Source organism: Aythya marila (genome assembly GCF_965140915.1).
Source record: "Aythya marila genome assembly, chromosome: 12".
Classification (NCBI taxonomy): Eukaryota; Metazoa; Chordata; class Aves; order Anseriformes; family Anatidae; genus Aythya; species Aythya marila.
Genome location: NC_139053.1, coordinates 9685127 through 9705419, shown reverse-complemented (window position 1 = coordinate 9705419; position 20293 = coordinate 9685127). Strand labels below are relative to the sequence as shown.

General features: G+C 55.2%; 3 protein-coding genes across 3 annotated transcripts; 1 reads left to right on the top strand and 2 right to left on the bottom strand.

Moving 5' to 3' along the window:
- Positions 1 to 6: 6 nt before the first annotated feature.
- Positions 7 to 8999, bottom strand: ACD (ACD shelterin complex subunit and telomerase recruitment factor). The gene is made up of 14 exons (XM_082769876.1): positions 8869 to 8999; positions 8625 to 8754; positions 6109 to 6233; positions 5445 to 5535; positions 5227 to 5306; positions 4913 to 4957; positions 4288 to 4322; positions 3436 to 3590; positions 3102 to 3189; positions 2665 to 2748; positions 2237 to 2335; positions 1181 to 1947; positions 830 to 906; positions 7 to 579 (listed from the first exon to the last, which is right to left on the bottom strand). Exons 1-14 carry the CDS (start codon positions 8916 to 8918, stop codon positions 516 to 518), a joined length of 1890 nt encoding a protein of 629 aa, XP_082626002.1. The 5' UTR covers positions 8919 to 8999; the 3' UTR covers positions 7 to 515.
- A 1902-nt stretch (positions 9000 to 10901) lies between these two features.
- Positions 10902 to 13570, top strand: LOC309882627 (C-signal-like). Its single transcript, XM_082769889.1, has 6 exons — positions 10902 to 11764; positions 12113 to 12164; positions 12244 to 12431; positions 12717 to 12875; positions 13148 to 13267; positions 13368 to 13570. Exons 1-6 carry the CDS (start codon positions 11618 to 11620, stop codon positions 13479 to 13481), a joined length of 780 nt encoding a protein of 259 aa, XP_082626015.1. The 5' UTR covers positions 10902 to 11617; the 3' UTR covers positions 13482 to 13570.
- A 396-nt stretch (positions 13571 to 13966) lies between these two features.
- On the bottom strand, positions 13967 to 18437 carry LOC309882634 (C-signal-like; the record flags this gene model as incomplete). The annotated part of the gene is made up of 6 exons (XM_082769899.1): positions 18207 to 18437; positions 17965 to 18016; positions 15113 to 15300; positions 14674 to 14832; positions 14302 to 14412; positions 13967 to 14080 (listed from the first exon to the last, which is right to left on the bottom strand). The coding sequence occupies exons 1-6, from the start codon at positions 18348 to 18350 to the stop codon at positions 13967 to 13969; spliced, it is 768 nt and encodes a 255-aa protein (XP_082626025.1). The 5' UTR covers positions 18351 to 18437.
- Between the last annotated feature and the right edge of the window lie 1856 nt (positions 18438 to 20293).

The following is a 20293-nucleotide window of genomic DNA, read 5'->3' as shown; positions in this document are numbered from 1 at the left end:
TTTAATTTCTACAGCATAACCTCGCAGGCTATTTTTTAAACAAACTGTGCAGAGCCCTATCAAAACCTATCGATAACATGTCCAAACTGCTGAACTGGCTTCAGGACAGGGAGCAGGTGCCAGGGCTTTGTAGCCGTATCTGCCCATGGTAGAGGGAGAATAGGTCCCCTCGCGTTCCTGTGTGCCAGGCCAGGCTGTTTGCTCCAAGCTGTGATAGGAACATCACAGGAACAGCGTGGTACTGAGGTGGGAGTGAGCCCAGCTCATGCGCTCTGGCATCCCTGAACAGATGCCTTCCCCCTCCTTGGGCTGGGGGTGCTGGACTCCAGCAGGTCATCTCCCTGGCAGCGCTGGAGCCAGGGTCTCTGAATCCAGGCCAGTCCCCCCCTTAGGGACAGGGGTCTTGGTCCCCTCACCCGCCCCCCCACCTGCTCTTCCCACGCAGTTTGCTGAACTGATCAAGAAATGAGACAAGAGGCCGCTCAGAGCGCACTTGGGCTCCAGGTGGTCTCGGCTCAGGCATCCACGTCCCTGTCTGTGAGAATCCAGCACGCCCACTTCAGCATCGCCTTGGAGATCCTGCAAAACCAAAACGGGAGCCAGGATGAGAAGGGAACCCAGCTGGGAACACACAACGGTGCCCAGATGGGCTTGCAGGGGGGTGGGACAAGCTCAGGACCTGATGCAGGGAAGTTGGAAAGGCCAGAGGGACCCCCTGGGCTGCAAGGTGGAGTGCCCAGGTGCCACGGGGCTAGCGGGCTTTTAAGGGTGACAGCAGTGGCCACAGGGCTCAGGGCTGTGAGAGGGCAGGGTCCGTCGCTGCACTGACCTGACAGATCGTATCTGCTGGCAGAGCTCAGGGCTTGGGGCCTTGTATTTGTACTGGAGCGGCCTGTCCCTCACGTACTGCAGAAGCAAAGAGGACAGTGAGCTTGGTGCGCCTACAGAAACGCTCCTGTCCCTCCCTTCCTCCCTCAGCTCCTGAACCTTCCACTCTTATTTCACCTGGGAGAGGCTCCAGCGAGGGCTGGGTCCCACCCAGCTCCCTTCACCCAGTGCCCCTGGTGCCAGGGGTCCTCCCCACATCCCGCAGCTCTGCCAGGAGCCAGGAGGGCTGTGCTGAGCCTGCTTTCAGCCGCCCGTCTCCCACAGAGCCAGGCACCCGCTACTTCATCTTTACCGGCTGCAGAACTCTGTGCTGCTCCAGCGTGGAGCTGGGGCCGCTCGCTGAGGCTGCCTCCTCTTCCTCCTCCTCCTCCTCCTCTGGGGACTCCTCTCTGCATTGTGGCCTGTGCTCCTCCCTTCTGATCTTCTTCTTTCCCTCTGTGCTCGTGGACTCCAGCTTCCTGCGCACCTCTCTCCCCATGCCCCCAAAGGCACCGCATCGAGGCTGCTTCTGCTGCAGTCCACCGAGGGACCTCCACCCCTCAGGCAGCTCCGGGCCACCTCCCACCACCTGCTTCCTCTTGGCACCCTTGGCCTTCCTGCTCTCCTTTGGGGTTTCTCCTCCCTGGGTCCTGGCGTGAGCCAGGTGATGTTTCAGCATGTCTGGAGAGAAAGCTGTGCCGCTGGAGTCTGCCTGCTCCTGGTGAGGCACCCCTTTGGTGTGGGACACCGGGGGGTTGCTGGGCAGGACGGGAAATGTTGGAGAGAGAGCTGGCAGCTTGGCCTGGGAGTCCTCCAAAACCAGCGGGCCTCGAGCAGCACAGGGGGAGCTGGAGGCTGCCTCTGCAGCTGATGTTGCCCAGGTGGTGCCAGCGTTCACAGGACTGATGCTGCCATACGAGGAGAGCAGCGAGGGAGATGAAGCCTGCGCAGGGGCAGCCTGCAGCAGGCCCTGGGGAGAGTCGCGGCCACACGATTCCAGCAGGTCAGGGGTGTTGCTGTCAGCAGCCACGTCCTGCTGGTCCTGCGGCCTGCGTGGAGAGCTGTTCTGAAAGGACTGCTCTGGTAAATGAGAAAAAAAAAAAACAAACAAAAAACTGTCATGTTGGCAAGGGGCACGCTGCTGGTGGTAACACCCAGTACATGAGACAGGGGAGGCGAGCATCAGAGCTGCAATGAGGCAGGTAGAGGGAAATGGGACCACTGCGGACACCAGATAGGCACAGCACTACTTTCTGGCCAGGGGAAAGAAAGGCAGAGCCAAGGAGGAGCCGTGCATTCATGCAGCGACAGGAGAGGGACTGTCTGCTCCCAGCAAAGCGTGTGTGCTCCACACAGCACGGAGACTCACCTTCTGAAGAGGTCAGAGTCAAAGACATCGTGGGAAGCATGTTCCAAGGATTGTCCAGCGATGGATCTAAGCTCCCTGACACCACCGTTGACTCTGCAGCTGCAGAAAAGTGATTTTGGTGAGCGATTTCTCAGTGCAGAACCAAGAAAGCTGTTGTCTACTCCCAACCCTGCAACAACTGAAAATAATTCTGAGCTTGTGCAGACCAAGACCTCATCCAGGCAGTGGAGATAGTGCCCAGAGAGCAGGCAGGACAGGATGCAGGAATGGGACTGCTCCCTGCTCACTCAGTGCTGGGAGTCCTGGTCTTCCAGAGACCTGGCCCTGCTGGTACCTCCTCTGCTCAAATGCAAGGGCAGAAGGGGCTGAGCAGACTTCAGAGGAAAATATGAAGAGGTTGGATGGGATCTACGTGTCCCACTACTCACAGCTGGGCTGGGAGATGCCAGTCTGGTCATCTGGCACTGTCCTGTCATAGTTGTCCTTCTCAGGAGATGCTCCACGTACATCATCTGCAATGAAAGGAACACTGCTGCTCACACACCAGCACGCTGCACAGCCAGAGCAAAGGAATTCTCCTCCCCTTCCCAGAGAGATCTTAGGCACCTGGCAGCACTTCCAGCACCTCAGCTGTGTGAGGAATGGGATAGCGAGAAAAGGAAGGTGCCAAGCAGGCTCAGGACCTAGAGAACTACAAACTTCTCAGGGTGTTCTGCAATCCTGGGGCCTGCAGCTTTCAAAATTCCACCTTCTAGGTGTCCAACTGTTGTGCTCAGTCCATAACCATGAACAAGTCCCTTATTTCACCTGACTGGGTTTTGAACTGCTGACCTGCCTACCCTCCAAACGAAGCCACAGCACTCACCTGCCTTGGAAGCATCGCCATCAACCACCTCCTCCTCAGGAGGGATTACCAGGACTTTGGCTGGGACCGTGAAGGTGTCCTCAGGTGGCTGAAATGAGAAACGTTACTTGTTTTTTGCTGTTCAGTCTCACTCAAGCTACAGGAGCTCACCCACAGCTGGCAGCCGAACACCATCTCGCCCTCCAGCAAACCTCTGGATCCGCCCACTGCTCTTCCCCTTCCTTCTCCCACCCCTCCAGAGCAGGATCCCCACCACGAGCTGTCACAGCCCTGCCCCAGACGGTCACAGAGAGAGCTCCGTCCACACCAGGAACTTTGCAGCAGCTGGACTGACCTCTTTCTTGAGTTCTGCCTCCCACTGGGTCACGGGAAGCTCGTCCTTCTCTGTCTCTTTGGACACCTGTAAATCCAAGCATTCCTCAGCACTTTCCTTCAAAGTCTCAAGCTGGTTCTGTCCTATCACATCAATCAGCTGTGAGATGGATGGGTCTGAAGCAAGAACAACACATGTGTTAGTGGAAGGGACACCTCAGTTCAGGCAAGCCTCATTTGCAAATGCAACTTTCTGTTGCGTGACTGCCAGGTGCGATGAAACCCATGGGAACACAAAACTGCATGTCCTGCATTTTTTCTCCCCATACCACAGAGGTCCTCAGATACCTTCCCAACATACTACAAGGATTACATCAGGCAGCCATTTCAGAAGCAGATAGGACAAAGACACCACCACTGCTTCTGGTCAGACAACCCCACCAGGACCACGGGAAATACAAAGGTGTGTTTGGAGCTAGACTCAGCTCACACATGCAGGCACCTTCCTGAACAGAAGGGGCAGAGGGGAACTCGAGGAGCCCTTCACGCTGCAGCCCCTGAAGCAGAGCTCTGGCACAAACTGTGCTAGTGCCCTGGGTGTGTGGGACTGATCCTGACTCCTGTAAGAAACACACACAATGCTGCTTCTTGCTATCTGGGCAGCCAGGGGCAGGCCCTCCCTGACCTCTGGGGCAAGAGCAGGCTCAAGTCTGCCAGCAGAGCCAGGCTGAGGCAGGCGCAGTGCCCGGTCATTCAGCTCACTGGCACATTTGGTTGTGTTTGTGCTAGATCTGCTTAACACAGACCATGCTCAGAAGGGCCATGAGCCCCCAGCAGGCAGCCACGGCACTGTGTGCCCCCCACAACTGCTTACCTGAGCTGGGAGCAGTCCCCAGAGAGGCACTCCTCCTGCAATAACCAAGGATAAGAGAAAGGGTTAGGACCAAGGCACATGCAAGCCAGCAGCCCTTCGCAGCTCTCTGCTGCAGGGCGTTACAGACTGAGCACTCTGTCCTGGGAGAAAAGGCTCGTGGAACTAGTGGATTCCCTGCTGGTGCCAGATCCAGCCCCAGGCTCCTCTCAGTATCCCTCTAATACCCAGGAAGGGGCCTCATTCCTGAGGACAGACCAGTGGAGACCCCTCCGGATCTCCAGAACTGGGGCTTCCTAGGAGAGGTGAGAGAGAAGAACAAATGTGCGCCCAGGCATGCTGCCCCAGGCTGGTAGGAACACATTCCCCAGAGGTGTTTTCTTCCAGCTCTGCCATTTAAGAGGCTGGGGTTGGAATCAGTGTCAGCAGGCTCTTACCCGTGATAGTGACTCGTTTTGTACTCTCTGCTCAGCTCTGTCACATCTCAGGGCAGCAAGTCCCACAGATTAACGAGGAACTGCCACAATGTACCTGCCCTTACCAGCCCACTCTAACCACATTCAGAGCCTGCACGCTCTCATCGTGGTGTCTATGTGTGTTCCCTGGCAATCGCCAGCCCTGTACTTACAGCCAGAGCTCCTTTATCTTCTGCAGCACAGAGGGCTCGTGGTTCCTGCAACAACAGAGAAGACAGTTACTGATGTGGCACTCCCATGCACGCATTCCTTCAGAGCTCCCAACACAGAGATTCCTCTGTCAAAGAGACAAAAAATCTCTATCACAACCAGGTTGCAGCAGCAGATCCCTTAGCCTGGTGCACGCTGCTGTGCCAAGGGCTCCCAGCTTCAGCACTGCGTGGCAGACACCAGCTCCCCAGCTCTGGGGAGATGCACAAGCCCCACCGACCCGCAGCTCCAGCCCCAGCCTGCACCTTGGACGTACCCGTTGGACGAATCCATCCTCTGCCTCTCCATGGGCAGCACGATGAACTGATGGGCGGTGAGATAAAACTCGCAGTCCTCCTGTTGAGGTAAACAACATGAGTCCCGTGAGGCACAGGCGAGCAGCCACAGCTCTGCTCCCTCCCTCTGCGAGCACCCAGCCCAGTCCTGCTAACAACCCTCCAGCCTCAAATTACTTCCATTCCTCAGAGCACTCACCAGCCTGGCCTCCTCCCGGAAACACACCGTGTACTTCTGCAAGACGATAATTCTACAAAGAAGGCTGGAAAGCTTAAGGTGAATGTGGGTGCTAGAAAAAGAACAGAAAAGGACTGTCTTGGAGGGATGAAGAATGGAGTCAGACCACCCAGACACATCGTGGGGCTCCCCTTACGGCTATGCCAACTACAGGGGGGGCATGCTGGAATATTTCTCAGCACGAATGTCAGGGACTGAGAGCAGCACAATGCTGAGAGCTGCTTTTTATCCTTGCCTTTTTTATCACTGCCCCAGCTGAAAAACAGAGAGGTTATGTCCAAATGGAGAAGCCAAGGAAAGCTGCTAGCACTGAAGGAGCAGCCCAGGATATCATGGTTAACACTCCAACTCCTTTTGCAAAGGCTTTTTAGTCATTTCTGATCACGTTAATATGGCATCACCATTTCTGCCATCGATCCCTGCACTTCCTAGCCAGCCATAACTGCAGCACCAAGTGCCAGAATTCCAGCTGGCCCCATCTAGCAGCAGCTGCCTCTTTCACACTGATTTCCCACCCCATTATTGATTAGGCTTAACAAAACCTGAAAAAAGACCAGGCAGGAGCCCCACTAGCAGCTGTGGAGAGCTGCTGTCCCAGCCACAGCCGAGTCACGACAGAACCCACTTTTCTTCCGCCCGCAGAGCTTCAGCTGTAATGACCACTCGGATGTAGTAGGACCCATCTGAGACTTGTAGTTCAGCATCTTGGAGTGCTCCAGCTTGGTCTGGAACACTCGAGTCATTCAAAACCTATCAAAAACATTGGGGAGGGGGGGGAAAAAAGCGTCACCCATTGACTTGCCAGTGAACAAGGAGTGCCTGGATGAGAGCATGGGCTTTTAGAAGAGAAGTTCACCATTCCCTGTGAAGCCAGATGATAAAGACTGCCCCAGGGCCAAGGGGTGCTGTATGCGCCCATGCCCCCCGGTGGGACCGGGCAGGCTCAGCACCAAGACACGATAAGGGACATGCTGCATCGTGTGAGAGAGTGGTCAACAGTAAGGGGGGAGAGAAGGCACAGCCAAGCATTTTTCTGCCCAACCCAGCAGCAGGAATTCAAGCAAAAGGAGCTGGGCAGGCCTGCAACATGCACTCTAGCAAAGCAAAGGGAGAGACAGAGCAGTGGGAAAGAGCAGAATTACAAAGGTCCTGGTGTATCAACCCTGAACTGATTCTAAGCCATGTACCCACTCGATCAGCACAGCCCCTGATGGATGCAAGGAGCTTCTCCACGTCCCACACATACCTGACTAGCAGGCTGGGAGCTGTGGGTCAGTCCTGGCCTGCCCTAAGCACTGCAGTCCCTGTTACACACCTATGGCTTGGTTCATGTTCTTCACTCACAGAGGGGACATGAAATCGCACATCACACTGTGCACAAATGCCACTGGCATCTGACAAAAGATGTGCACGTGTCATTTAAGATGCTCTTGTCCTCATCATCCGCCAGCCAAGAGACAAAGGGAAGCAACTCTGAATACCAGCACAGAGAGCAGTGTCGCACACCATGCTCGAAAGATCAGTTGTGGCCAGCTGGGACCTTGTGCTGGCAATAAGAGTCTGACAATCCCTGGCACCAGGGAGAGACAGGGCTGCTCACAGGACTGGTTAGAAAAAAAAAAATAAAAATAAATTAAAAAAAAATACAAAAATAAGGAGTGTAGGTTTGGAAACTACAAGTCCAAAACAGGTAAGGAAGAAGTTAGGCATAACTGCAGCGATTTCACCACCTCCCCATCTTCAGACAGGGTCAGGAACAGGAACACAGGGTCTTCTAGCTGTCATTTTTTTCTCCCATCTTATCTCTTCCTCCATTAAAAAAAAAAAAAAAAAAAAAAAAAAAGACAATACCCATCTTTTGCCATCCTTCTGTAAGGATACAACTCTCCAGCAGCCAGACCATAATCACAACTGAGCACAAGAAAGAAACTGCATGTCCTGCCCTTGCCAAGCTCATGTCCATTTGTGTGGCTGGGTATCTCACCACATCTTCATCCAACCTCTCCAAAACACAGCCCACTGGCCACATCACAGAGGGGACTGTGAAGCATCAGAGGATAGCAGTTAGCAATTCTGCTATCTACATATTAACATAACCAAATTACTCACACAACTTGTAGTTATGTGACTACGTTAGTGAGTCCGCAGCTGATGATAATTCAGCCCGCCTTTCTCCACAGTGCTCGCTGTGAGGTGGAGGAGCAAGAGCAAACATCCATACGCAGCTCTCACCCTTCCTCCCTGGGCATCACACCTCCAAGGTCTGAAAGGAGTCAGCAGCACCGACTCAGCTTGGTTGTTTCCCTCCTTCTTCATTTATGACACCTAGCAGACCGACAAAGGTTCCCTCGTTACGGCTTTCTCCTGACACCTGAGGTAGATGAGCCATCAAAACCTCAGCACAAAAGCTCTGCAAGGGCTGCACAGGGGCAGGTCCTGCCACCAGGAGCCCCACAGCCTGAATCACGGGGCAGGAGGACTTGAGGGAGGAGGAGAGGAACGGCTCGGGGTCCCTCCAGGCCCCAGTGTGAGAAACTAAGCTGTGTTTTTGCAGCAGAAAACTAATTTTCTGTATTCCAAGGTAGTTGTGTAGTCATAATAAGGGGAGATGCTAAGTAGGTAAGTGGGCAGTAGAAGGCCTCACTGTGCCAAAATAAGGTGGAAGCTTGGGAAAAACAGGATGAGCAGTGTGAGAACAGCAAAACAAAGATCAGAGGTTCTCAAAACATAAGAATGGGGGGAAAAAAAGGAAAAAGGGGGAAATTAAAGGGTTGAAAAAAAGAAAAATTGTACATATAGGGTATAGGGGAGCATCGGGTAGCTTGTGAATAGAAGGTTATGATCTGTTTGCTATAATGCGCTCCCAGTTGGCAGGACACCCACCCTTGCAATCATGGATAAAAGAAGAAGATCCTGTGTGAAGAAAATTGCGATTTTCTCACACCAGGTAGAGCAGGGGGTTCCAGACCCGCTGCCCGCGCTCCCCCAGCAAAGCAGAGCAGGAGGAGGGGAGGCTGCGGACTCTGTGAGCGGGCACATGCAGGGGGGCAGAACCCAACCCGGACAGCACCGAGGTGCAGAGGAGCTCCTCCAGCTCCAATCCAGCACCCCGGGGCAGGCTGCTTTCCCCTCGGCACATACCCGCAGCACCTGCCCGGCCAGCAGGTCCCCGCCGGCGTCTCGCTTCTCGTAGTTGAGCAGCAGGCTGGCGATCCAGGGCTGCAGGACGTACACCTTGGGGGCGGACAGGCTCTTGCTCTCGTACACGAACCTGCGAGGGGACGACGCGAGGCGGTCGGGATCGGGGAAGGAGCCGAGCTCCGCTCCTCACGGAGCCGCCGGGCCCGGCCCCGAGCCCCCAGCCCCGCTCCCCGCCTCGCCTCACCTCGCCCCCGGCGTCGCCTCAGCCCTGCCAGGGCAAGCGGCCGCCGCCATTGCCCGCCCCACACCGCCGCGGCCCAGGAAGAGAAACGGAGCCGGGCCCCGCAGTATCCGGGGCGGAGCGGCTCGGGGCGGGCGGGGAGAAGGCTCCGGGGCTGCGGGGGGCCGAGCCGTGCCCCGGAGTCGAGTCCCGGAGTCGGTCCCACGTCCCAGTAGCGGCCCGGTACCGGGTGTGTTCCTGGTGTTGGACCGTTGCTGGTTGCCGTTTGGTCGTTCTTCAGTTAATTCGTTGATTCTTGGAGCCTCACGAGTTGGAAAAGAACCGTAAAGATCATGGAGTCCAGCTCCTGGCCTGCAGGTCTACCCAGCTCCTGGCCTGCAGGTCTACCCAAAAGTTAAGACCATGTAAATAACAGCACAGTCCAAACACTTCTTAAAGCTCCAACAGGCTCGGTGCCGTGACTGCGTCCCTGGGGAGCCTGTTCCAGTGCACAAACGGCCTCGTGGTGAAGAACCTCTTCCTGATAACCCACCTGAAATGCCGTGTTTTCCTGTGCTTCCAGGGGTTCCTCAGCTGCCCGAGTGCCAGTCCTCCATGGGCATTCGCCTGCTGGAAGGAGTCTCTAGAGTAGAGTTAGAGTAGAGTTAGAGTAGAGTTAGAGTAGAGTTAGAGTAGAGTTAGAGTAGAGTTAGAGTAGAGTTAGAGTAGAGTTAGAGTAGAGTTAGAGTAGAGTTAGAGTATCCTGAGCTGGAAGGGACCCATAAGGGTTGAGTCCAACTCCTGGCACCACACAGTTCCACCCAAAAATTCAGACCATGTGACTAAGTGCACAGTCCAAATGCTTCTTAAACTCCAACAGACTTGGTGCAGTGACTGCTTCCCTGGGGAACCTGTTGCAGGGTGCAATAACGCTCAGTTGGAGGGTCCTCCCCGTTTGCCATCTCCTCTTATGTTAACACCATACAGGTGCTCAAATCCTGCAGTTAGGCAGCACAGCCCACCTGGGAAGAAGCCAAGGGGACAGCAAACGCCTCCTCCAGGCAGGGCTTTGCGAACCTCACTGACACAACAGAGTACGGTGGGTTCCTTTGCTGGCCGAGCACAGGCCCTTGGCTTTTCATTTGCAGCCAAAGTGTCGCAGAAGATGCCTGGTGGCACAGAAGGGCTCTCGCCAGGCTGAAATCCCTCCTTGCTCGGGGCTGTGAGGGTCATGGCTTGCCCCAGTCGGCCTCCTTTGGCCCTCAGTCTGGAGGCTGGGGTGAGGACCGGGCTGGGTACAGCGTGCACCGTCTGTCCCTGAAATGCCATGACAAATTCCTGCCACACAGAGGAGCAGACAGCAATTGTTTGGCTTCAGAACACAAGCAGCCTAGTTTATTGGGATCTCCACAGAAGTTAACGCAGAAGCAAATCTCTTAATGGGATGGTTGGTCGCTGTGCAGATGATGACAGGAGTCTCTCATGCAGCATCATCTCCTGTTGGGGCAGGGGAGACTCCCCCAGCTTGCACCCAGCCAGTCCTGCCTGATTGCTGTGGCACACACATGATCTGCCGTTCTTCATCTCCTTAAACTATCCACAAGACACCTCCTAACTATCTTAGATAGGTGCAGAAGACTGTCCTACATGACCATTTCTGCATCTCCAGGAACACCTCCTGCTGTTACAAACTGTCTGTGCATGGTGTGGTCAGTGCTGCAGCAGAAAACACCTGGGGAGCTTGTGCTACATTCAGATTCTCACCTGCAAGCTGTTAAGCAGCCTGTGTGGACACACTGGTGATGCTCATCTACTAATTTAGGCACAGCTTGAGGTCCTGGGGGACATTCTGGATGGCCCCAAAGCTCCTGTGATGACCAGTCAAATGTTGTCTTTGGAAGACAGAACTTTGATCCATCATCTCCGATCAGGTCAGCCTCACCAGCACAGACATAAGCCAAGGAGCACTGGGACCACCCTGGGATTGGGTGTCTGCTGTGTGCTGGGTGTGAATTTTGTTTTTTCACGCTTCCAGCTTAAACTGCATCAGACCGGTTGGTACAGCAGACCCTCAGCAAAAGGTCTCTTCTGGGCAGCTCGGGAGGGTTTCCAGTCAGAGCTGGAAGGGTTCCTGGGTTTTCCAGCCTGTTACAGTAGATAAGGGGCACTCACCTCTTCTCGCTGCTCTGTCCCCGCCCATGGCTTTGGTGTTGCACAAATTAAGGTCAATAACTTGTGCTGCACATGGTCCACACATCCGTACTTGCCTGTCTGACCATGAGGAACAGAAGCTGGTGGCCCAAGAGAGAGGAGGCACCTCCATGGGGGAACAGCGGTAGTTCTGGCCCTGAAAACAAGCAGCTCACGTTCTGGTGGAGCCGAGAAGAGGAGGGTACAAAGAGCAGCAACGTGACTCCAGCCCAGTGCCTGCGACTCGGAGCGAATGCTTGCGCTGACGTGGCCTTGGGAGTGGAGGCAGCTTTCTTGCTGACAGTGGGGCAGAGGAGAGAGTGCGTCAGAGGGCTTGGTAGTGAGCAGCGGCTATCCAGACCCGCAGCCCAGGGCATTCCCTGCCTGGACAGGACGCTGGGCACCACTTCTGTCACTCAGCACCAGAAAAGGCGGATCCAGGCTGTGGAAAAAAGCCAAGAGGCTGGGGGACTGCAAATATTGCCTTAAAGCAAAGAGCAGATACAAGCCCTCATGGGAAAATACGAGGTAACTGAGGACTGAAAGGCACCTTCAGAGTCCGTGCAGAGGCAGAAAGAGCAGCATGGGAGGGCTTCGTGTCCGCTCCGTTCTGGTGACTGGAGCCAACCGAGGAATTGGCCTGGGGTTAGTCCAGCACCTGCTGGGGCTGCCAAACCCCCCCGAGTGGGTCTTTGCAGCCTGCCGGGACCCCAAGGGACAGCGAGCACAGGTGAGGCTGGTGGCGGTGGGGGACAGCAGGGCAGGGCAGCGCCCGGTGCAAGGCAGGATTGTGTGAGGGTCTCCATCATGGGGCTGCAGCCCTGAGCCCAGTCCAGGGGCACAGAAAGCTGGGGTAGAACAGCCATGGGATGAGCTGTGCCTGGGGTGCCCAGGGCTCCTCGGAGCCAGACGGGGAGCTTCTGCTGCTGGGGCAGGTGATGGCCATGGTGGTGCACGGAGGGAGCAGGAGGTGCAGAAACAATGGGGAGCGGGGCAGTGGGCGTGAGGCAGTGCTGGGACAAAGCCTCTGTGCAGCCAGCCCTGCCTCTTTGTGCCCACATCATCCTGTCTTTTGCAGGAGCTGCAGAACTTGGCTTCCAAGCACCCCAACCTGGTCATCATCCCACTCGGTAGGTGCCCAGGCTGTGCCCCGAGGCTGAGGGTCCCTTGCCTGGGCTCCCTGCTCACCTCCCCGCCTTGGCTCTGCAGAAGTCACCGATCCCGCCAGCATCAAGGCGGCTGCAGCCAGCGTCGGGGAGCGCCTCAAGGACTCAGGTCTCAACCTCCTCATCAACAATGCCGGGATTTCACACTATAAATCATTTGACAGTAAGACACCGGAGGACATGGCCCAGGTGTACGCCACCAACACCATTGGGCCCCTGCTGCTGAGCCAGGTGAGGCCCCCACCACAGCTCCAGGAACATCCCTGCCCCTTGGATCTCCCAGGGGGTCGGAAAGGGCCGGTGGGACTGGGCCCAGCTCCGCTCTTGTGCTGGTGACGGGCCCGGCACTCCCGAGCAAGAAGCTGGTGGAACCGACTGGGGCTGGTGCTGAGGGGCAGGGGGAAGAGGAAGGCGGCTGCTGGCAGTGCTGGTGGCGGCGCTGCCTGCTGCAGAAGGAGCTGGTCCTCTCCCCTGCACGGCCTCTGTGTGGACCCCCCGCTTCTCCTCTCCTCACAGGTGTTCCTGCCCCTGCTGAAGAAGGCTGCCCAGGGGAGCCCAGGCTCGGGGCTGAGCTGCAGCAAGGCAGCCATCATCAACATGTCCAGCTATGCTGGCTCCATTCAGGACGTCTATTGCTGGGAGTACGGACAAGCTATTTCATATCGCTGCAGCAAGGTACTGCTGGGCACGAACCGGGACGTTTTCTCCTCTGAAGGATCTTGCACACCTCCCAGCCTTCCCCTCAGTCCCTGCAACTCTCACCACTGCGGCTGAGCTCCAGTCAGTCACTGGTTCCCTCTCAAGGCACATCCCTGTGCCTGGTCCCAGACCTAATTGAGAGGATCTTCATAGGACAGAGCTGCTGCAGGGAACTGGCCCTGCCTGCCCCGGCTGTGGGCTCTGATGCGTCCCCTCCCCACCCTGATCCCTGCGGTGTCTCCTTGCAGGCTGCTCTGAACATGCTCACCAAGTGCCAGTCCTTGGGCTACCGGGAACACGGCATCCTCTGTGCTGCTCTCCATCCCGGCTGGGTACAGACGGACATGGGGAACGCAGCTGGAAAGAAGGTAGGAGCTTTACCACAGCGGGTCCATCCGAGCCCCTGTGCTGGTTTTCCATGGGAGGTTGTTGTCACCCCGAGCTACATGTTTTTCTCTGCCCCTGCAGCCCCCCCTGACAGTAGATGAGAGCGTAGGAGGGATGCTGAAGGTGATCTCCTCCCTCTCTGAGAAGGACACCGGGACCTTCTTGGACTGGGAAGGGAAAGTATTGCCCTGGTGAGACGCTGGCACAGCCTCGTGCCCAGATCCTGGCAGCAGCCCCTCTGCTGCTTCCCATTCTCCACCATATCCTCAATAAACCTTTGTCTGAAAGCAGCAGTGCTGCCATCCGTATCTGTCTGTGCACTCAACAGGCTCTGCCACACTCTGAGCCTGGAGAGGGCAGCTCCTTCCCGGGTGGTCCCACTCATCTGTGTGCGTGTCAGTGCCCACTGCTCCTGTCCCCTGCCCATACTGGGGATACCCACGTGTTCTGCTGGAAATGACCCTCTGGGGGGCAGCACAAGCAAGGCAGGGGCACAGGATCCAGCCAGCAAGGGGTCCCCACAGGGGCTGAGGTGTCCAAGGGCATGGAGCAAGGACAGTCAGTGTGGGCAGAGCAGGGCTACAGGGCGCTGCACAGCCACACGTGCAGTGTGGAAGGGGGAGAAGCTGCTTCCTGTGTCCATGGGTGGGCAGGAGAGACGTGGGGGGCTGAGCTGGCTGTCACCAGGGCAGGCTGTTCCCTTCCCAGTCGAGGAAGGCGCCGGAGGTCTCCTGTGAGAGGCTGCCCAGCACCGCCAGGATGCCCTGCACACTGCGCTCCACCGTCATGGGTGCCTGCAGAAGAGGACAAGGATCGGTGTCACTGCCATGGCCCATGGTGAGCAGCAGGGTCTGACCAGGCTGGAGCGTGCACAGGTGCTGCTGTGCCCTTTCCTCCCAGCTGGAGCAGGGCAGGGTGCTTGTGGAGGCAGACCTCGGAGCTGCCCCCAGGCCTTCAGCTCCACCGAGCAGCAGAGGACACAACACCGCTGCCCCTCCCCTGCACAGCACAGTACCTGCTCTGTCCCCATGTCCGTCTTCACCCAGCCGGGATGGATCGCCGTGCACAAGATCCCCTTGTCCCTGAGCTCTGCAGCCAGACACCTGGTCACCATGTTCTGGGCAGCCTGGAAGAGGCACGGCCATGCCAGCACCACACTGGGCTCAGGGAGCTGGGTACGTGTGGGTGGGAGGGGGACATTTTGCAGCTGAAGGGCTGTGGAGGTGGGAAATGGGCTTTGCCCTGCTGTGGAGCATGGGCACAGCCTGGGCTGGTGCTCTGCGTGCTCACCCTTGGAGGACCAGGCTGGGGATGGGTGGCCTGGGGCGGGTGGGGGGGTCCCATGAGCTCCCCTCCACGGTCCCCAGCGCCTCCCCCAGCCCCTCACCTTGCTGGCACGGTACGGGTACATGGGGGCCTCCAGCACCCCAAGGCACAGCCCGATGGAGCCCACTTTGGAGGACACGTTGACGATCGCGGCCCTGCTGCAGCTCAGCCCTGTCTTCTGCGCACCTTTCGCCGCCTTCTCCAACAGCGGCAGGAATTCCTGACACAAGGACACCCGCGCTCTGTTAATACAGACCCTTTTGAGGGTTTCAGGCCTGCCCTGAAAGTCCTCACACCATGGCTGCAGACCATGGAGGAGGAGCTGGAAAATGCCCCAAGGATGGGCCAGGCCAGAGCCATCAGGAGGAGCAAAGCATGGGAGATGCTGCTCCTCAAGCCTCTCTGCTCCCCCAGCCACGGCCCTGCTCCCATCAGCGTGGCTCATTCCACCCAGGAGAGCATCTCCCCGTGCAGGAGAACCCCCAAAAGCCCTCGCATACCTTGGCGACCTGGAGGGGCCCGACCACGTTGGTGGCAAAAGCGGCGAGCATCTCCTGCGAGTCCACGGACTGCAGCGTGGCGTGCGAGCCGATGCCGGCGTTGTTGATGAGCAGGTTCAAGCCCTGGCCCTCCAGACAAGACTCCACCACCTGCACGGCCCTGCGGATGCTGGGCAGGTCCACTGTGTCTGCCGGGGCAAAAAGAAGGACAGAACTATATTTGGTAAAATAACCAAAGGGTTATTTTATAAGAGGTGCTTGGTCCTTGCACAGTGAAGCTCCCAGATGTAATTCATGTGTCATTTCTGCTAGGAGCCAACCACAGCTGGGTGTACAGGTTTTTTAAATGATGGATAGCATTTTTGGAGAAATAATAAAGGACGCTCTTGGTGTCCTTCTGTATTTGCACAGTGGCCATTGGGGCTGCTAATGTATTGGGGACAGATTCATTTTATTACTGAATTACACAAAGATCTTTCCTGGTTGATATCCACTCAGATCATTTAGAGTGATCTTATCTATTTTTTTAACAATTTGTGCTAAAATTGATCTTCCACACCACCACTTCCTAGGACTTGCAACATTTGCTTGCAGATTCTCAGCCTCCCCTCTTCTACAGATGCTCCAGCCCAGGCTGTGGGTTCAAGCCCTCTCCAGCAACCAGAACTACTGATTTTCCTGAAATGTTTATAACAGGGATAAGCACCTGTTTGGATCTCTTTGAAAACCTGCTAAGATTTATTTGCCCCTTTTTTTCATGAAACCAGTAGGGGTGGTGTTTTTTAAGTTTGTGTTTGGTTGCTTGAGTTTGTGGATTTGCTTGTCAGGATCTGCATTGCTTGATGAGTACTTTCTCCACAGAAACACCCATTGTTCATTTAAAAGGGGTCACATGAACACATTACACATCTGAAATGGGCAGGTTAGACCAAAATTTAACATCTCTATTGCTTTTTTATATCACAAGTGCACCACCAGGACCGTAAGCTCCATGAATATTCATGTGCATGGGCACCTTGGGCACCTTTTTTTTTGGCATTTTTAACCAGTTTGGTGGATTTATGGTGGTGGTTGAAGACCTCGAGTCTTCTTTTAAAGCATTTGAGTGACTGGGACTCACTCCAGCAGCACAGGCCTTTCGGGAGGTGCTATAAGAACATTGTGGGGGGAATTTGATGAGAAAATTGTCTGTGGGATTTGATGAGAAATGCTGCAGTGTGGGAGTTAATTATCCACAGGGCAGCATAGATTTTTGGAAGATTAGCATTCCCTTATGAAACCAGCATCTTTTTCTCAACACCTGGCTTGAATTCGGAGCTGTTTGTGATTTTGGACTTTGACTTCTGGGCTGAGGATGCAGAGCGAGAGCTGAAACATGTTCAGGTGCCTGTCAGCTCGGGGCTGGTGCTGCTGGCACCAAAAGCCTTCCCCCAGCCAACACATTGCTGGGCTGCTGGGGAAGCAGCCATGGGATTCACGACAACAGCCCGGACATTTCGGTGTGGACATTTCAGCATGAACATTTCATGTATCATCAGCTTCATGACACTTCACGGCACACTTTCTGGTGACTTCGTTTTGGGCGACGAACGAGCAGAGCTCTGGACTCTGTCACTCCACCACATGCAAGGGATTGCCCACTGGCTGGGGTGAATGATTAATTTCTGTGTTTGGACTGGCCAAGTCATTGCTCCAAGGGAGAAGGGGGTCAGGCATGTGGGACAATCACGTTCCTATTGCTAGACCAGCCAAATTACCCTCAGGCAACCTCTTAACTCCTCTCCACCACAGCTGAAACGTGCCTACAAGCCATGTGCACACCCAGAAGCCTCGGCTTTCAGCTGGAAGAAATGAAGGGATTAGAAAGGGAAAGAAAGAAATTGAGAATGAAAGAATGTGACAGGACTTGCTCGTTTTAGAGTTAAATTCTTTCCTTTCTGAAAAGATCACTACTGTTATCAGTTTGAAGTTAACCATTCCTTAAGACAGAGTTTGTTTTGGTTGGTTGGTTTGTTTAGCTTATTTTGGGACATTATAGCCTGTCTTTTGGAGTGCGTGTGTTTTTGGAAAGGTTTTTCATTCCATGGACAACCCCTTGAGGTGTCCCCTTTATGCTTTGGTGAGCAAAGTAAGTTTGCTTTTCCTATCACATAATGCCAGTTGGGGCTCACAGGTATTTTTGGAGATGCTAATTTTTTATTACAAAGAAGATTTTCTACTTCATTAATCTATTCAATTATAAGAGAGAGAGTTGCAGATATTTTTAGTATAGACTGACTTCAGGGGTGCCTGCTTTGTTAAGAAATGCTAAAAATTCACTTTGTCTTTGTCCTCTCCAGGTCTGTTTGTCACTGAACCCAGCAGACATCCCAAAAAGGAGCATGCCTCTAAGCCTGAGCAGCAACCTGGGATGCTAACACCAGTGCATGGCCACATTTCCTATGTGTCCTTTTAGCCTGTTTCTTTTCTCTCCTTTTATCAATACCAAAGGAAATGTGACCGTGGCCACTTCCAAAGATACACCAACCCAACCCTGCTACTCAGGAACTGTTTGGTTCGTGAACCTGTGCATCCCAACCCAAAACGCTAGGCAAACTGGGGCACCTTGGAGAACAGATCTCATGCCTTTCCCTTGAAACTTGGTCTGGACCCACCTCTGCCTCCCTCTGAAGCCAGTTTGATGGCACCCAGCCAGAGGACAGCTCAGCGTGTGGGGAGCTCTGCCAGACATTCCCAGGCATTCCCAAGCTGCCACCACCACCAAGGTCTGGCAAAGCTGTCCCCGTTCCCATCCCCACGGTGAGCAGAGGGCCAGGAGCATGCCCAGCATGGGCAGGGAGGTTTCACCGTACCTAGCTGGACCAGTCTGATGCTGGGGTGCTGGGCGGATAATTCTCGCAGGGCCTGGAGACAAAGGGATGGAGCAGGGGTTTAGAAGTCACCGGTGGCACCGCTGTGGTCCCAGCCACGGATTCCCACCCATCCCATCCTCATCCACGGGTCACCCCAGCCAGAGCAGACCGTGGTGGCTTTGCTTTTGCTGGGGGAGTTATCAGGTGAAGGGCCTGGCCTGGGGACATCCCCGTGCACTGACCTTCCCTCTTGGACCATCAGGGTCCCGGCAGGTGGCGAAGATGTGCTGAGGGGGCTGGGGGCTGGCGGCGAGCTGCCTCACCAGCTCCAGCCCGATGCCCCGGTTGGACCCCGTCACCAGGACGCTGCGAGGAAGCGCGGCCATCTCCGAGGTGGTGAGACTGTCACGGTGGTGACAAACAGGCTGCACCCAGCGGGATTGCCACCTCCTTGGCGTGATGGGAGCATGGGCACAGCCCAGGGTGTGGTTTTGGGCACCCACGGGGACAGCGATGGTGTCAGCAGCAGCCCTGGCACCCTGCCTGCCTTGGGCAGAGCTGGGGGACCAGGGTGGGAACAGTGATCATAAGGCCACATGTCTACTGCATTGCCTGCTCCCCAAGACTTGACATCAATAAAGCCCTAGCTCCCAAATCTGAAGAGTCACCTCTACTCAGAGCTCAGAAGAGCATTGGAAACACAACCAAGAAATGGAAGAGACTCAAGCAGGTCCAACTCTGGGCTGTGGCTGGTGATCTCCTGATACGGGAGGTGAGTTTGGGACAGTTGAACCTGGGGATGATAATCTAAGACCTTTTGAAGCCCAGCCTGGGTGCAGAGGGAGGGCAGAGCTCTGCTTGTAGCAGTGAGGTTGCAGCAGGCTCAAGTTGTACACGTTTTCACCCAGGAGCCAGCAGAGAAGTCCCTCAGCTCCCTGCAGCCCCATCCTCCTGCTGCTGGGCACCAAGCCCACAGCCCTCACCCATCTTCCTGTCCTCACTCCATCACCCATCGTCCACAGGAGGACAATGCTGGATGCCTAGCAGACCAACAGGTGCCCACAAAGCCAAGGCTCCTGCAGCCCAGACCAGCCTGGGGACACAGAAGGCAGAAGTGAGTAACGTGCTAAAGGAAACAAAGAACCGCCACGTAAAAAGTCTCAGCCAAAATGGATGTGCTTAGCTGAGGAATTGGAGCAACCCGAATTTAAGTGGGGAGAGGAAAGTAGTGGGGATGGATCTGTCACATCTGGATGTGGCCAAAACACACATCTGTTGCCCAGCCCTGCTCAGCCAGGCAGAGGGACAGGGCTATTCCCTGCACATGTGGGTGATTCCAGGTCTGGCACTCGCCAAATAAATATTCGGGCCAGCAACTGGGAGATGCCAAAGGGGCTCTAAGATTGGAAGATGTACTTTCAAGTGAAAAGAGCATGGAGAGGAAAAAGCAGTGATGGTTCCTTCCCTCTCGGTGGGAAGTCTGTGGCCATGGAGAAATAAATAAGCTTGCTGGGTGTGGATTTGGTTGGCGTTTAACTCAGACCCACTGCAGAAGGTGTTATTGAGGGTGTCATCACCCATGCAAGCAATTGCACTGTACAGACTTGCCTGCTCCTGCTGCTGAGCAGGAGCAAAGTGGCACCCAGAGCAGAACTGCCATTAGGAACCAACAAGACTGGAGTTTCCTCTTTTCCTTCCAGGCTACTTGGGAAGGAGACAGCTGATACAAGCAAAGAGGGCTGAAGGACCAGGATCAGCTGCAGGACAGCAAAGCTGAGGAAAGCAAGCAGCAAGTGACCTTTGGAAGTGGCTGATGGCAACCAAGGCCAAGCAAGAGAGCAGTTCAGACTTGCTCATGGTTCAGGAAACACAGCTTGGGGCCAGAAGGGCTTCAAGAGCAGCCAGAAGGGATGCTGTAGGGAAGAGATGAGACTAATCTACAAGAGCACAATGCTGTCAAGACACCTGCGGAACCATGCTGGTTGGAGAGGACCACCCTTGTAAAACATCTATAAAATGTCCATAACATGTACACTGAGTGTGTTTAGTTTGTGACTTGGCCTCTGTCTGTTATGGTGTTGACTCAGGACAGGTGAGGTGGTGCGTTGCATTGAGTTTTTGCATGCCAAAGCCACCCCAGATCAGGTCACTGCAGCACTTTCACTGTTTCTTGTGAAGCTTGTCCTTCCTTGGTTAAAGTTGTTCTTGCTGTAGTACTTCCTAACAACACATACAACTCAAATTGTGGGTTACAACAGTTTAAAAGTGTAGCCATTACAGTCTCCACCCATTTCCCCTTTGGACCAGGCTGTAGGGTTTAACACTGCAG

Coding starts and splice junctions, on each gene's coding strand:
- ACD (XM_082769876.1), bottom strand. CDS start 8,918: ATGGCGGCGGCCGCTTGCCCTGGCAGGGCTGAGGCGACGCCGGGGGCG. Junction 1,948..2,236: donor GACTCTGACCTCTTCAGAAG/GTGAGTCTCCGT, acceptor CTCATTTACCAG/AGCAGTCCTTTCAGAACAGC. Junction 580..829: donor CAGCAGATACGATCTGTCAG/GTCAGTGCAGCG, acceptor TTGGTTTTGCAG/GATCTCCAAGGCGATGCTGA.
- LOC309882627 (XM_082769889.1), top strand. CDS start 11,618: ATGGGAGGGCTTCGTGTCCGCTCCGTTCTGGTGACTGGAGCCAACCGA. Junction 12,165..12,243: donor CCTGGTCATCATCCCACTCG/GTAGGTGCCCAG, acceptor TTGGCTCTGCAG/AAGTCACCGATCCCGCCAGC. Junction 12,876..13,147: donor TTTCATATCGCTGCAGCAAG/GTACTGCTGGGC, acceptor GTCTCCTTGCAG/GCTGCTCTGAACATGCTCAC.